We start from the raw sequence: 16,866 nt of genomic DNA, 5'->3' as shown, positions 1-16,866 counted from the left end.
GTGAGCACTTCTGTCTTGGAAGACAGAGAGTAACCAGCTACAGGCTGCTGGCTCTAACCTCCCTGCATAAGTGCTTCTGGGAGGACACAAGACCAGAAGCCAGAGCGAGTTCCAGGACAGTGCGGGCTACACAGAGAAACCCTGTCTCCTGTCTTGATAAACCAAAAAGACACAAGGACCAGTGGAAAGCAGGTGCAGAGCCCTGGGCTTGACCCAGTCACCACCAAAAAGAAAAATAGGACCAAAATATGTATTTTCTGTTTTTTTCTGTATTAAAAATAAATAGTGGGTTCAGGGGTTGAAAAGGGAGGTTACAATGCAGACATCTCTTGAAGCTGACGTGGCCATCACCGCTGGGTTCTTTCTATCTGGGGAAGGCAAGAAAACAGAGAAAAGGAGAGATTATAATCATTAGATATTCTTTTCCTTACTTACCCTCTACAAACCATTTCCTCAACCCTGCTGGTTTGGGGTGTGTGTGCATGTATGTGTAGTTGATGTCTGGTGTCTCCGTGTGTGTGTGTGCGTGTATGTGTATGTGGTTGATGTCTGGTATCTCCGTGTGTGTGCGTGTGTATAGTTGGTGTCTGGTATCTCTGTGTGTGTGTGGTTGATGTCTGTTGTCTTCGTGTGTGTATGCGTGTAGTTGATGTCTAATATCTCCAAGTGTGTGTGTGTGTCTCTCCGTGTCTCCGTTTGTGTGTGTGTGCATGTGTGCATGTCCCCTTGTGTGTGTGTGCATGTGTGCGTGTCTCCTTGTGTGTGTGTGAGATGTCTGATGTCTCACTGAACTGGAGCCCACACATGACTCCATAAACGGGGACGCCTGGGGCTCTGGACTTTCCTTCCATTGCCCAGCAGGCATTTCACCCCGGCCGTCTCCCCAGCTCTGCTCTCTCCTTAGCTTTCTCCATTTATTCTGTTTATCTTTTTTTTTTTTTTTTTTTTTTTTTTAGAAAATAGGGTCTTATGTAGTCCAGGGTGGCCTTGAATTTTTTCATGTTTTATTTTAATTTTGCTAGGTATTACACACACCTTTAATATTAGCACTTGGGACTTGAGGCCAGACGATCTATACAGTGAGTTCCAGCCTGGAAAAGGCTATATAGACCCTGTCCTCAAAAAAAAAATTTTTTTTTTGTGGGAATGGGGGCATGGCCATACAGTGGCACTTTTTTATTTGCCAAGTCATCTCCCTGACTGGACCTGGAACTTAGGTTCTGTCTTTTATGTTTTTGTTTGTTTGGTTGGGTAGTTTTTTTTGGAACTTATTTTTGGTTGTGAGCCCAGCCTTTAACAGCTGAGCCATCTCTCCAGCCCTGGAACTTATTTTTGATTGTGTGTGTGTGTCCGAGTGCAGGTACCCACAGGGTCCAGGTGGTTAGCATGCCTGACGGGTGTGCTGGCAATGGAGCTGGTGTCCCTTGCAAGAGCAGTAAATGCCCTTACGTGCTGAGCCGCATGTCCAGTCCCCTGACCAGGAGCTTCAGTTCCTTCACCTACCAGCCCATGATTATAACATCCCCGTCTGTGCTGCTGGGAATCCAGCCTAGGACTCAACTAACCAAGCTCCATATATCTCCAGCCCCAAGTGCTTTATTTTTATATTAAAAATGGAATTGGACTCCCCAGGAGGAAAACAAAAATAGGAACCAGCTAAATCACCAAATATGCTCTGTGTTTATTGAGTCTTTTCCCTGCCAGTCACCCCTAAGCGACTGAGACTAGAGTCAGTCTGAGCCGTCAGGAACTTTGTTATTTTGAGACAAGGTCTCGCTGTGCTGTGTAGCTCTGGCTGTCCTGAACTCACTACTTAGACCAGACTGGCCTTGAACTAAGAGATCTGCTTCCCAAGCACTGGGATTAAAGGTGGCACCACCACACCCAGCTTCTTTGAGAAATTTTAAGTTGCTGGGTAGAGAGAGTCCCAAAAGGACAGTCCTTTGGGTCCTTGTGGGAAAGCTGGTTTCAGTTTTGTGGCTGTCACTATGGTCTTTCTTCAGTGAAAGAATTGAACCTATTACCTTTGCATGGACTAGGAAAGATCACGGAATTACCTACCCCAGCCCTACTGGCTTGTAAACCTGTCTCTTCATCAGTAAATAGAATACAGCTCTATAAGCTGAGTGCAGATTCAAGTGCCATATCTGGAGTGAGAGCTCAGCTATTGGCTGTTACTGTTATAATGCATTAAATCAAACTGTGTTGATCAGAGTTGGAGAGATGGCTCAGCAGTTAAGATGGCTCAGCATTGGCTGCCCTTTCAGAGAGTAAGGGTTCAAGTTCCAGCACCCACATGGCTGTGCACAATCCTCTGTAACAACGGTTCCAGAGAACCATCCCTTTTCTGGTTTCCGTGGGCACCAGGAATATATGCTACACATAGACACAGGCAAAATACATTTACACAATGATTTTTTTTAACTCTTTTTTTTTTAAACTTTTTATTTATTTAACTTTATTATGTTTGTTGGTGTGAAGGTGTCAGATCTCATGGAACTGCATTTTCAGACAGTTGTGAGCTGCCATGTGGGTGCTGGGAATCGAACCCGGGTCCTCTGGAAGAGCAATCAGTGCTCTTAACCGCTGAGCCATCTCTCCAGCCCCTTTTTTTTAACTCTTAATTAATCATTAATCCGTTAATATGCCCCATGTCCATTGTCTATGAATTGAGTCTTTATAGCCAAGCATGTTAGGAAAGTTGTACAGGTTAGCCAAGACTCTAAGATTCTCAAAAAGAAAAAAGGTAAAGAAGTCTTTATTTGGTCAATAATAATCTGATAACCAGGGGCTAGAATAATGGCTCAGCAGTTACAGCACTGTCTGCTCTTCCAAAGATCCTGAGTTCAGTTCCCAGCAACCACATGGTGGTTGACTACCATTCATAATGAGATCTAGTGCCCTCTTCTGGATGCAGGCATATATGCAGGCAGAACACTATACATAATAAATAAATCTTTTTTAAAAAAAGAAATTAAGAATCTGATGACCAGGGGCTAGAGAGATGGCTCAGAGGTTAAGAGCATTGCCTGCTCTACCAAAGGTCCTGAGTTCAATTCCCAGCAACCACATGGTGGCTCACAACCATCTGTAATGGGGTCTGGTGCCCTCTTCTGGCCTGTAGACATACACACAGATGTAATATTGTATACATAATGAATAAATATTAAAAAAAAGAATCTGATGACCAGTAAATATTCAAAAAGTGATAAGACATGGTTGTTACACATCTGTTATCCCAGCACTCTACAACCAGAAGTGGTTGCACCCTTGGCTATGCAAAGTTCGAGGCCATGTGGGGCTGTCAGGATCACTCTAGTACTGACCACCTGAGTTTGACCCCTGGAAATCACATGGTGGAATGAGACAACGAGCTCCTACCAGTTGTCCTGACCTCCACAAGGTCTTAGTGACACACAACAGACATGCACACAAATATTAAAAAAAAAAAAGTTCCAGGTGCAGTGGCAGGAGGATCTGTCTGAGTTCAAGGTCAGCCTGGTCTACGTAGTAAGTTCCAGGACAGCCAGGGCTACCCCCCCCCAAAAAAAAAAAAGAAAAACCACAAAACAACCAAACAAAAACACCAAATGGGCCAGGGATAACCAGTGCACGTTACGACTCAGTAACTGCACAGGTAAGTCAGTAACAGCTCCCACGAGCACACTGCCTGTGTTAGCAACAAGATTTGGGACACCACGACTTTTCAAATCCGTCAAGGAACGCCCTGCTCTTCAGCGAAACAACTTACTGGTTGCATCTCTGTGAACACTGAAGAAAGGCTATTCCAGATGTCCTCTAGGTTGATCCTGACACGTTTCCAAAAGGCAAGAGCTGGGCTAGGGCTCGGACTAGTGGGTGGGAGGATGGGTCTGCGTCTCAGGTGGACAGGGGCCTGAGGAGAGGTGGTGCTCATCCCGGTGGTGGGTGAACTGCAGCCACCGTCAGGACAGAGACTAGAGTCTAGAGGGCACTCCTCCAGGAGCTTGTTGCAAGGGCACTGCAGGTAGGTGCAAGGCCGGTGCTCCGTGCGGAGTTCGTTCAGTGCCCCAATTCGAAGGCGCCCAGAAATACCATGCAGCTTTCCGGCGCGGCTCCTGCTCATGGAACCCGACTTACAGTGGCAGTGCCATGGGCCCCAAGGCATCAGCATCACTCGCAGATCCTCAGGAGATGGCATGGCTGTGGGTGATGCTTTTCGCCACGGGGTCGGGGTGGACCCAGGTGTCGACCACTGGTGCAGGGTGCTCTCGAGAGTCTCGGAAGTCAGGTCCACAGTAGGCTTTGAAGTGAGGGGTGGCAGATCGGTGGTGGTCATCCTAATCTCTCGCTCGTGGCTATTGGCTACAAACCTCCCGTGGGCTGTGCTAACACTCATAGTACTGGAGGTCGAAGTGAGAGTTGCAGGGTAGGTGGTTTTTTTGACAACAATCACGGCTCCCTCTTCCAAGGAGCCATCATACTCAATGAAGTTGGGCGCTGATGACCGGCTAATACCTGATACAGTGGACAGGAGCTCAGCTGCTGCCGGGGCAGCCAGGCGGTCAGCAGTGGCTAGCGCATCATTATCATCCTCTAGAGTTACCTTCACCTTCCGGTGTACACTGTTCCGGGTATTGACGCTTGTGCTCCGGCGGCTGCGGGCTGGGCCAAAGCGGACGCTGATCCGCGGCATCCCAGTTGTGTTCGTGGTCGGGTTCGAGGTCGGGTTTGAGGTTGGTTTTGAGGTCGGGTTTGAGGTTGGGTTTGAGGTCAGGTTTGACGTTGGGTTTGACGTTGGGTTTGACGTCTGGTCTTGGGCCCCCGCCGCCCGGAGCCCCAAACTAAGTAGCAGGGCCCAGAGCAGCATGCAGGCGGCGGGGACCATGGGGCTGGGAAGGTCGAGAGGTAGGCCCAGGCGCCTACCTTCTCTCCCTCCCTTCCACTCTCCACCAACCCTCCAGGTCTCGAGATCCTGTGAACCGACCAAAAGGGTGTTCCAAGGCGCGGGCCACGCCCCTCCCCAAGGCGCGGGCCACGCCCCTCCCCTAAGTGCTCTTCCCCGCACAGGGCCAGCAGCCCCAGGGGCTGAGCTAAAAAATCACCAGGAACTCTGGTGAGCAAGAATTCTGTGCCAGAACCGAAAGGTGGATTATGATGTAAGAACTTGGAGGAAACTTGTTCGACTTAAATCTCCCATCACAGTTTATTAAAGGCCACAGGTCTGAATTTACTAACAAGGGTGAAAACGCCAGCTTTGGTAGCAATTTTTCCCAGGATCACAGGAGCAGACTAAGGGATTGGCTCTTCAAGAGTCTGCAAGCTGGCTCCTGGGATCCCAGCAGACAGGCTGGCTGTGGTTGTTGCTTAAACCCTCACCTTTCCTCCACCTCCCCTCAAACGGCTGCTAAGACAACCATCTGGGAAGGATCCCAGAGGTTTTGATTACAGAGAAGGAATATGAGACCCACATGTTTTATAGCTAAAGCAGAATTAAAACCTAGAGCCCTGCTCTTCCAGTACCACACTCGGTCTTCCTTTTGGAAGCCGAAGTGCAAGTCACCCCACATATAGGGTTCCCACCCTCAAATCCCAGCTTGAAGGCAATGTCCAGAAGCGGGGATCCAGTGGAACTTGGGGAGGGGGGTCAGGATGAGATGATTTACAGAACAGCTCCAGTGTGCAGAACATTCACCATCTTGGCCTGAGTCTACGGCCCCTTGTCCAGTTTTGTGTTAGGTGCCTTTGAGCCATGGAGATCCTGGTCCAGCCTACAGAGGGTTGGGGGACAGAAGCCAGGCGAATTAGGAGCTAGAAATGGGGCGCTTGAGTCGCTTTCCTTCTCCGCTCACTGACATACTCCCCACTGGCTACTGTCTCTTTGCTGCTGGTTTACCTATTCATAATTTGTTTTAATGTTTGTTTGTTTGATGCCTCCTCAGTGTCTCTTGCATAATTTTTTATTTGTTCTTTAAGTTTTGTTTACATACCAAAACCGGGTTTGATTTATTTATGAATGTGCACACATGCATGCCGCGGATTTATCCCACCACTAGGGTCTGGAAGTCAAACTCAAGTTGTCAAGCTTGTCAGCGAGTACCTTTGCCCACTAAGTCATCTCCTTGGCCCCCTTCACTGTTCTTGACAACTATAATAGTGTCCTTAACTTCTTCTCTAGGTGTATGCAGTTTCCCCTACGTGTCTTGGTTCTTTCCATCTCCCCAGAGACACTAAGAAACAGGACAACCAGCACCCTTAAGTGCAGGACTCACTGTCTGACAACTTCAGGGATGTGGACTTGATCTAGGGAGATGAGTTGAGCCAGCTCCCCAAGGCTGTCCAGAAATCGGATCTTTCGTGTGAACTTGGAACTGAAGAGAGAATACATCAATTATGTTCCATATCGGGAGACTGCACTGGAGGATCTCAGAGAAGTGGGGCAAGCAGGATGGCAGGGCTGAAAAGGAGTAGGGGGACGACCTCCTTACCGGCAGTAGTGACAATAGAGAAAGGGATGTCTACAGTTGTGTCTTGAACTAGTACCTGATAAAGGGCCGAACCAGTGCCAGGAATGCCTTCACATACCACGTAGCGTGGACAACCACCAGGGCTCTAAGGTTTTTCCGAAGCCTGAGGAAGAATCCAATATGACCTTTATGTTCCCTGTTCCGCCTTAGTCCGTGGAACAGGTGGACTATCTTCAACGCTGCAGGCTCCTCGGTGTCTCTCTTCCAAATTTCTCTGGCAGCTGTGCCTAATCCCCATGCCTTGAGCTTGTCCCAATTTACTCAGCCCTCTCTACTCTAAGCTTGGGGGATGTTCCTTTCCTAGCTCCTCTGTCTCTGCAACTCAATTCCCTCCAGCCCACACAGTTTCCTTTCTCCGTCGTTTCCACCAAGCAGCCCAAGCGACATAAAAGTCAGAGAGGAAGTTGGGTGTACCTGTGGTGCCTGTGATCTGAGCACTCTGCTGTGACCCCGGCAGAAGCAAAGAGGTCAGGAATTCAAGGACAACTGGGGCTACACTGAGAATTCCAAGCCAACCTAGGCTGCATGAGCCCCTATATAAAATGAACTCCTCCTCCAAACAGGAAACAGCAAAGCTCTTAAGTAGGAAAAAGACCAGCAAGGAGGAAAAATGGAAACGATTCAAGAAAATTAAACAAGGATGAGATGGCCGCGACAGACATGGTGATAACACCTGTTTGTTATCCCAGCACTGCGGGGAGGCAGAGAGGCAGGAAGACCAGGAGTTCAGGGTCACCTTTGGCTACATCGATAGTTCAAGGTAAGCCTCGATTATATGAGACCCTATTTCCAATAAAAATAAATAAATGGCTGGGTAGTGGCGGTGGTGGCGCTCGCCTTCAAGATCTCTGTGAGTTTGAAGCCAGCCTGGTCTACAGAGAGAATTCTAGCACACCCAGGACTGTTATACAGAGAAACCCTGTCTTGAAAGACAAAAAAACACACAAACAAAAACCAAACACAATGAGGGGAATGATTTAAACATCGGGATGAAGGAAGATGAAGAGAAAGCAGTGGAGATGTGGAAGGGAAGTGGCAAGACTGGGAGAGAGACTGCGTGCCTTGGGGAGTCACAAGGAACTGAACAGAAAAGCTAAGCGATCTGTCCACAGTGCACTTAGTCCCAAGAGCTAGACGGCCCTGACTCGACGGGCTACAACGGAGACACTTCTGAAGAGATGTTGGACAAAGAAAGGAGGAGTAGGGATGGTGACCCAGGCCAGTGATCCCATGATCCCAGTATTCAAAAGGCTGGGCTGGGCGGGACAAGGGAACCTTGACCTTGGGGACAACATGGGGTGTGTAGCAAGTCATTCTCAGGAAAGAAAGAGGGAAAACAACAATGGAATCAAATGGAAGAAGAAAACAATAGAAAAAATGAGGACACCATAGCAGAGAGCTGTGTCCCACTTGTCCTGGGGTCTCACCTCCTATCCAAGGTGCGGTAACACTGGCGTATCCAGCCCAGAGGCGGTACCTGGGCCCTGCGTGTGCCTCCACTCAAGTGAACGAGCAGATAATTTTCAGCTACCAGCAGTTCCAGAGTTCCCACCATATACCTGGGGACAACGTTGCAGCGGAGGTGTATGCTGTGTGTTCAGGGGCTCAGACACATGAATGCAGAGATTCTCGACCAGGGGTCTTTGCCACTCTCCTCCCTTAGTCCCCTTTACAAGCCTTTTTGGGTTTCCACCTCACCTGAACAAGTGTTCCATGACATAGGTGTAGTTGGGAACGCTGCTTGGGGGTAGATAGCAGGAAGCAAAGAGGATGACAGCATTGAGGCCATCACCATGGTAACCTGGGGACCAATATGAGAAAAACTTACTCAGTTACAAATCTGTAAAGAAATAGTACTTATACTTAGGATAAGGGATACTGAGTCTTGGGAAGTCAGGAAGGATGCTAAACCTAACAACTGAGTCTCCAGCTACGGAACAGTAGTCAAGCTGCCAGAGGTTTCTTTGTGTGTGTGTTTTTTATGTGGTGTATGAGTGTGTTGCCTGCATGTATGCATGTGCACCACGGGGAAGGGAAGAGCTTGTGAGAGCACCTGGAGCTGGAGTTACTGGCAGTTGTGAGCTGTCATGTGATTGCTGGGAAGTCCAGCTGCTTTGCGGGAGCAACAGGACCTCTTGTCTGCTGGGCCCTCTCAGTGCGGCTGTTGCCACAGCTCAAGTTTCCATTTATTATTATTGTGTACGTGCACGAATGGGTCCATGTGGGGGTCAGAGGACAACTTCAGCTAGCGGGGTTAGTTCTCCTTGCACCCCTCCCTGGGTTCTGGGATCCCAGGTTGCCAGGCACGCATGGCAAGCACCTTGACTCACTGGCCCGCGATGCCATAGTTTTCATGCCCAGTCTGCCTCTGTCATTACCTCCATGAGAGAGCACTTTCCTATAGGGCTCAATGACGGTCATGTCCACTCGCTGCTCTCGCTGTCCTGTCCGGAACACTCTCCAGCGGTGGCCATCTTCTCCAGCCACGTCCCACACACAACCCCGGCCCAGCCTCTCAGCTGCCTCGCTGGCCCCCAGGCCTTCTGCCCGAGGCAAATCATCTAAAACACAGTGTTGGGTGGGGGGAGATGCACAAGGCAGATTTCTTGTAATTTGCTAGTTTGCTGGAGTTTCTCCTCAAATTTTTGTTGTTTCTGAGAGAAGGTCCCACTGCGTGGCTCAGGCTAGTCTCCAACTCAGTTCTTGCCTCACCTTTCTGAGTGCTAGGATGATTTATTTACTCACTCATTCATTCATTCATTCATTCATTCATTCATTCATTCATTTATTGAGACAGGGTTTCTCTGTGTAGCTCTGGCTGTCCTGGAACTCGCTCTGTAGACCAGGCTGGCCTCGAACTCACAGAGATCCGCCTGCCTCTGCCTCCCAAGTGCTGGGATTAAAGGCGTGCGCCACCATGGCCCAGTCTGAGTGCTAGGATTACCAGGTGTCCACTACTGCATATACTGAATATACTATTTACTCTCTCATGTTTCAATATTTCTTTTCTTTTTCTTCTCTTTTCCCCAGACAGGATTTCTCTGTGTAGCCCTTGGCTGGCCTCAGGGAGCTGCCTACTTCTGTCTCCTGAGTGCTGGGACTACTCAATGAACTCAACTTTTTGTATCTTTCCCTAACTTTCCCCTTTTCCTTAGGATGCTCTCTTATCTCTCTCTCTCCCCCTCTCTCTTTCCTTCTCTCTCTTTCTCCTCAATCTCAAGCTACCTGGACCAGTCTTCAGTTCACTACGTAACCAATGATGACCTTGAATTTCTGTCTGTGCGTCCCAACCCCTGGGATTACAGGTGCGCCGATCCATGCACAGCTTCTACCAGGGCTCAAACCCAGGGCTCTGGGCATGATAGGCAAGCAGCACTCTGGCCTAAGCTACATTCCCACACCTCCTTCTTTATTTTAGATGAAGTCTCAATTTGTATTCCATGTAGGTATTGAGCTTTCAGTCCTCCCACTTTAGCCCGCCTGGTAGCTGGGGGCTTCACGGACAATCTCTAGCTCACAGGCTCTTACTTCTTTCCTTCCTCTCTTTTTGAGACAGGGTCTCACCCTGTAGCTTTGGCTGCCATAGGACTCACTGTTTGCTGCCCAGGCTGGCTTCAAACTCATTAATTAATTTCTTGATTAATCATTTTGTTCATTGTTATTGCTGTTATTTTGTGTGTGTCTGTGTGTGTGTTTAGGTTTTTGGAAACGGAATGTTTCTATTTATCCTTGAAACTCAATAAGTAGATCAGGCTGGCCTCTGACTCACAGAGACTGCCCATGTCTGCCTCCTGAGTGCTGGGATTAAAGATGTGTGCCAGCAGCTGGGTGGTGGTGGCAGCCTTTAATGTCAGCACTGAAAGACAGAGGCAGGTGGAACTGTTCAAGACCAGTCCAGTCTACAGAGCAAGTTCCAGGACAGCCAGGGCTACACAGAGAAACCCTGTCTTGAAAAAACAAAAATCAAACAAACAGACAAAAAAAATGTGTGCTAGCAACCGCAGACAGCTCTGGCTTTTTAAAACTGGGTTGTGGAGATGTAGCTCAGGGGCCCATGCCTGTGTGGCAAGGACTTTGCCAAAGGAGGTTGTTTTCAGTCTATAGCCATTAAGCGTGACCAGATATCCCATGATTAAACCTTCCTGTCTTTCCTCATTGTCTGCGGAAGTCTAAACCCCTTAGCATAGCAGCCACCATGACACAAACTTTGCCAGCATAACCCAGCGCTAGCTTTTCACGCTCTTCCTCCTAGGTCTCCCTGTCTAGTCAGGCTTCAAGCTTTGAACGCCCCAGGGCGCCACTCCTGACTCACTAGGTCTACTAGAACAGCCCTCTCTAACCCTGAGAAACGTGACCCTTGATTCAGCATCTCCTCGCTGTCCTGAACAGCCACACAGAGCCCGACCTCCAGCTGGATTACTTCTAGGCAGTTACGATTTCCTAAGAGCAGGGCACCTTATGTGTCTGTTTAGTTCATTGGGGAGACAAGCTTCCCTTTGGAGCCTAGACTGTCCTCAAACTCCTGGCAATCTTCCCACCCCCGACTTAGAGCTGGACCACAGGCCTGCAGCACCCCACTCCTCCCCCTGTCCCCCCTCCAGCCTTTTGTTCTGATAACCTCAGGCCAGTCAGGTGGCATCTGGTGACCATAGTTCCAGCACTTGGGGGGGCCACAAGACAAGAAAGATCTTGAGTTTGAGACCAGCCTAGGTTACAATAGAGATCCTACTCCTGTCCCAAACACAGCAGTAGTAAGAATTCAGTCTTAGTCCAGGAAAGCATGGGACAGGCATTTACTTTTTTTTTTTTTTGAGAAGAGTTTCTCTGTGCAATACCCTTTGCTTTGTGAAACTCACTTTGTAGACCAGGGTGGCCTCAAACTCACAGAGATCTACCTGCCTCTGCCTCCTGAGTGCTGGGATTAAAGGAGTGCGCCACCACTACCTGGCTCTTTTTTTTTAATTTGTTATGTATACAATATTCTTTCTGCATGTATGCCTGAAGGCCAGAAGAGGGCACCAGACCTCATTACAGATGGTTGTGAGCCACCATGTGGTTGCTGGGAATTGAACTCAGGACCTTTGGAAAAGCAGGCAATGCTCTTAACCGCTGAGCCATCTCTCCAGCCCCCCCCCCCTTTTTTTTGAGACAGGGTTTCTCTGTGGCTTTGGAGCCTGTCCTGGAATTAGCTAGCTCTGTAGACCAGGCTGGTCTAGAACTCACAGAGATCCGCCTGCCTCTGCCTCCCAAGTGCTGGCATTAAAGGCATGCACCACCATCGCCCGGCGCCCCCCTTTTTTTTTAACCTCAATATTTTTCTTTCGTTAGTCTGTTTGCTTTTTTGCTTATTTTTGAGACAAGGTATCACTATGTGTCCCAGACTAGCCTCAAACTCAAGAGATCTACCTGCCTCTGTTTCCCAAGTGCTGGGATTAAAGGCTTGAACCACCATGTCAGCCTTAGGCCTTTTTCTTAACAAATTTCCCCTTCCAGCTCTGGGCTGATCTTCTGTCCATTCTGGAAGCTGTTCCTTTCCTTTCTGAGAAAATGTTTCTGGTCTGTCCACTCAGCTACTATAATTTATTTTTGGGATTATTTATTATTTTATGTGTATGGGTGTTTTGTCTGCAAGTATATATATGCGCCACATGCATGCCTGGTGCCCTTGAAGGCCAGAAGAGGGCAGCAGATTCTCTGGGACTGTAGTTATAGACAGCTGTCATGTGGGTGCTGGGACTCAAACCCAGGTCCTCTGGAAGAGCAACCAGTGCTCTCAACCACTGAGCCATCACTTCAGCCCCTGCTTACTATCCTAACATCCCATCCCATCCATTCTCCCTGCCCTACATTTCTGTCCGCTTCAATTTTATCAGCCCCATCCTTGGGTTTGCGCCTACCTTCCCATTCAAATTCATGTCCACTGTCAAGCTGCTCGGAGTCGGAAGGTGTCTCCAGCTCATCCACCTCCAGGTCCAAGCTGCCATCCGAAGAGGAAGATTCAGAATGGTTGGGAGAAGCTCCAGTTTTTCCTCTTCCCTCGGTCAGATTCAGCTGTAATTCTGGTGCAGAGAGACGCTTCCGCATAGGGCGCTGGCCACACAGGGCCAGCGTGCTGGGGGTACCTGTGGCTGGAAGACATGAGGGGAAAAATACCCAAATGGAAAACCTGTGCCAGTTGATGGTGATTCAACAGCCCTGTGTGGGATGGAGCCAAAGGCCTGTGATCCTAGCACTAAAAGAGACAAGAGGCTCAGAAGTTAAAGGCCATTTTGACTATGAATCAAGATAGTGAGCAGGGCTGGAGAGATGGCTCAGCGGTTAAGAGCATTGCCTGCTCTTCCAAAGGTCCTGAGTTCAATTCCCAGCAACCACATGGCGGCTCACAACCATCTGTAATGAGGTCTGGTGCTCTCTTCTGGCCTGCAGGCAACACACAGACAGAACACTGTATACATAATAAATAAATATTTTTTTAAAAAAGATAGTGAGCAGCCTGGGCTACGTGAGTCTCTACATCAAGACAAACAAATGAACACACAAGGACTTCTATATACAGAAGCCGTGAAACCAGGAGTGTTGTCTCCCATCTGCAGCTACAGCACTGGGAGGTAGGGGCAGCAGGATGCTGCAAGTTTGGTCTGCTTGTTTCTTTCTCTGTGTGTGGGTTTTTCTCATGTATGTTTGTCTCTACACTACATGTATACCTGTTGCTCTAAGAGCCCAGGGAGGGGTGTCAGATCCCCTGGTTGTGAGCCACCACATGGATTCTGGTAATCAAATGGAAGAGCAGCCAGTGCTTTTAACTGAGCCATCTCTCTGGCCCTGATAGCTGCCAGTTTGAGGCCAGTTTAGACTACACGTGGGCTACAGAGTAGAGACTGTCAAAAAATACCTCAGGCGTGGTGGCACACACCTTTAATCCCAGTGCCCATGAGGCAGAGACAGGCAGATCTCTGAGTTCAAAGTCAGTCTAGTCTACAGATGAGTTCCAGGCTAGTTAGGGTTACATAGGGAGACACTGTTTCAAACAGACAAAATAACAGTAACAAAAAAACACCTAAAATAAAAATTTTAAAGGAGCTAATACCAGCTAAGCAGTAGTGGCACATGCCTTTAATCCCAGCACTCAGGAGGCAGAGGCGTGCAGATCTGTGTGAGTTCAAGGCCAGCCTGGTCTACAGAGCTAGTTCCAGGACAGCCAGGGCCAGACAGAGAGACCCTGTCTCGAAAAATCAAAAACAACAAAAAAGATAATACCTGTGAATTTGAGACAGAAAAGAGACACAGGGCAAGTGGAAAGAGAGAGAGTACTGCAAAGGACAGAAGCTACACAGTGAAGATTCTTGCCTAAAAACAGCCTCAGAAGCCGGGCGGTGGTGGCGCACACCTTTAATCCCAGCACTTGGGAGGCAGAAGCAGGTGGATTTCTGTGAGTTCCAGGATTGCCAGTACTATTCACAGAGAAACCCTGTCTCAAAAAGCCAACAAAACAAAACACCAAAAACAAAAAACAAAACAGCCCCAGGAGTAGAGTCAGACTCGAGGTCTAGTTCCCACTTGCCTTGCCCTACCGGCCTGTGAGTCTCTCTGAGGGTCTTCGGGATCTCCAGCTGAGCCAGCCTCCTCAGGAAGCAATCTAGCGTACAGGGAGGGAACAGAGATTTAGACGCCAGCACCCAGCAGGTGTCCTCAGCTTTCTCGCTCCACCTGACTGTTTTCTTCCTTGCCTCTTCCCCTCCCCTAAAGATTTTGTTTCTGTGGCTACGTGTTTATCTGTGCACCACACGTGTGCCCGGCGCCCTTGGAGCCCAGAAGGTGTCAGATCCCCTGGGACTAGAGTAAAGAATGGTTGTGGGTCACTATGTGGTTCTGAGAATCAAATCTGGGTCCTCTGGAAGAGCCACAGGAAGGCAAAAGGCTCTTCCCTTACCTGGGAAACTCCTCGTCTTGCCATTCTTCCCTCAGCTCCAGCTCTCCGAGTCTCAGGGCTGCTCCTGGCTCTGCGGCTCCTGCCTTCTCCCCAGCCCTGACATCAGCCCCGGCCCCCAAGAAGAAAAGATCATGAGACAACCTATTCGGTATCCTATGGGAGCCAGACAGCAGGTGGCAGACACTAGCGGGAAGAACGTGTCACAGAGTACACTCGTCTCTGTATACAGATATTCTGCCTTTTCCACTCGGCTGAATCAAACCACCTACGGATGAGTTTAGCAGAGAGGCAGGGCCATCAGGCAATCCCTGTGCCTCTGTGGTAGTGACTTCACCTGCAGTGTAGGCACGGAAGGCATCCCACAGCACAACTGGAGGGAGCCCAGACAAACCTGGCCAGTTAACCCTGAGAAAAGCACTAGGAGATGGCACCTGGTCAGCCCCGCCTTCCCTCCACTGTGCTGGGAAAATGAGGCCCGTCTAAAGACAGGGAGAAAGGACAGATTCACTGGGAAGCAGAACTCGGGTATAAATTCAGTTCTGGCCAGGCGGTGGTGGCACAAGCCTTTTTAATCCCAGCACTCGGGAGGCAGAGGCAGGCGGATCTCTGGGAGTTCGAGGCCAGCCTGGTCTACAAGAGCTAGTTCCAGGACAGGCTCTAAAACTACAGAGAAATCCTGTCTCAAAAAAAGAAAGAAAGAAAGAAAGAAAGAAAGAAAGAAAGAAAGAAAGAAAGAAAGAAAGAAAGAAAGAAAGAAATTCAGCTCTGGGCCAGATTTCCATTCTAGAGAGTGGGGGTTTGATAAGTAAGAGAAAGGTGGTCTATCCGATGTAAGATAGGAACTTTCAACTGTGGAATTGTTCCATTCTGTATACGTTCCTGCCTCAAACCACCCTGTCCCTCCTCTTCGAGCTCTTCTTTGAGGAATCCGGGAAGCCTTGACTGGTAGGAACCGCCCTCTCAGCCTGTAGTCAGGGCAAGCCCTTACTCACCCTGCTCCTCCTAAAATCAGTTTCCCCGTTTCCTGCACAGTGCCCATCTTCCTCGGCGTCCCGAGTTCTCTCAACACTTTATGAAGGGTAGGAGGCTGTGACCCCAGCCCCCACCACTCTTTCCTTTTCTGTTTCAGCTGTTGCTCTGGCCTCTAAGGAGGTGTGGAAGGGAGGCAACCTCATCTTCAAACAGGTTTTGCCACCTCCCCTCCCAAGGAGCAGGTCTGCCCCAAAGCCCAGCCTCTCGTGTGGGGGCGGGCTTTCGGGTGGAGAGTGAGATTTCTAGGGTGGCCGTTTGTTGTTCTCCAGTCCGGATTCTTCATAACTTGGAAGTCCCTTGTTTCGCTCTTTTAAGGGGAGGGGTGTTAAAAGATAATTTTATGTTTTTGCATTCCTGGGGAAGCCTGAAGCTAATGATGGATAAGAATCTTTTCCAGAAAATCTGAGGCCTGGCTACGCAATTGAATCCAGAGCTCACTGATCGATTTTTCTAGTTTTAGCTAGCCAGTTTAACCCCAGCAATTCCCCAAGAGCTGGACGCACAATCCGCCCAGCCTTTGTGTGTTCTGGAGATCTGAACCTGGGTCCTCCTGCTTGAAAAAGTGCCTATCCACAAAGGCAGCTCCCCAAACCTTTATTTTTTCAGTGTCTTACATTCAAACAGTATGATGGGGGGAAAGTATGGGTGATCTTTCAGCCTCAGTTCCTTAGGAGCTAGGTTTTACTTTTACTCCTCACCGCCGCCCCCTCCCTCCCAGAGGGTTTCTCTGTGGCTTTGGAGCCTGTCCTGAAACTAGCTCTTGTAGACCAGGTTGGTCTTGAAATCAGAGATCTGCCTGCCTCTGCCACCCAAGTGCAGGGATTAAAGATGTGCGTCACCACCGCCCGGCTGGTTTAACTTATTTTTAAAATATGATTTAGTGTGTGTGACATCTTGTGAGATTGGTACTCTCCTTCCACCTAAGGATCAACTTCAGGTGGTCATCTTGGCACTGAGTGCCTCTGTCCACATCATCTTGGAACCCCAGCAGGTAGCTTTTAAAAGCAGGTCCTGGTGAGGGCTTGTAACCTCTGCTACTCAGGAGGCTGAGGCAGGACCGCAAGTTCAAAGCCAGCCTGGGCAATTTAGGGAGACCCTGTCTTACAAAGTTAAAACTGGTCAGTGGTAGACTGTTGTAGAATATTATTTTAAGGTGTGTTACTTTTATTTATGCTCGGAACACTTGTTTAATGATGCAAAGATGTGTTTGACTAAATAAAATTTACTGGCAGTCTGGAGGCTGAGCCAGCAACTAGCTGACGGGAAGGAGTAGGGCGGAGCCAGGTGGAGAAGGGTTTATAAGGAGGGACCAGGAAGGCGAGCTGCGTGCTGTTCAGACTCTCTGGGGAGCAAGATTCTACCTCAACCTTTGAATCACGAGATCTTTAGGGGGAATGG

General features: G+C 48.9%; 2 protein-coding genes across 2 annotated transcripts; both read right to left on the bottom strand.

The window, feature by feature from the left end:
* Positions 1-285: 285 nt before the first annotated feature.
* On the bottom strand, positions 286-4,938 carry C7H1orf56 (chromosome 7 C1orf56 homolog). Its single transcript, XM_075979071.1, has 2 exons — positions 3,752-4,938; positions 286-368 (listed from the first exon to the last, which is right to left on the bottom strand). Exons 1-2 carry the CDS (start codon positions 4,865-4,867, stop codon positions 348-350), a joined length of 1,137 nt encoding a protein of 378 aa, XP_075835186.1. The 5' UTR covers positions 4,868-4,938; the 3' UTR covers positions 286-347.
* A 239-nt stretch (positions 4,939-5,177) lies between these two features.
* On the bottom strand, positions 5,178-16,199 carry Bnipl (BCL2 interacting protein like). The gene is made up of 10 exons (XM_075978184.1): positions 15,429-16,199; positions 14,437-14,532; positions 14,078-14,142; positions 12,404-12,634; positions 8,885-9,067; positions 8,205-8,307; positions 7,934-8,065; positions 6,523-6,609; positions 6,252-6,350; positions 5,178-5,750 (listed from the first exon to the last, which is right to left on the bottom strand). Exons 1-10 carry the CDS (start codon positions 15,473-15,475, stop codon positions 5,690-5,692), a joined length of 1,104 nt encoding a protein of 367 aa, XP_075834299.1. The 5' UTR covers positions 15,476-16,199; the 3' UTR covers positions 5,178-5,689.
* Positions 16,200-16,866: the final 667 nt, after the last annotated feature.

Source organism: Microtus pennsylvanicus, chromosome 7 (assembly GCF_037038515.1).
Source record: "Microtus pennsylvanicus isolate mMicPen1 chromosome 7, mMicPen1.hap1, whole genome shotgun sequence".
NCBI lineage: Eukaryota > Metazoa > Chordata > Mammalia > Rodentia > Cricetidae > Microtus > Microtus pennsylvanicus.
The sequence above is the reverse complement of the archived record's forward strand: the minus strand, read 5'-3'. Positions and strand labels throughout refer to the sequence as shown.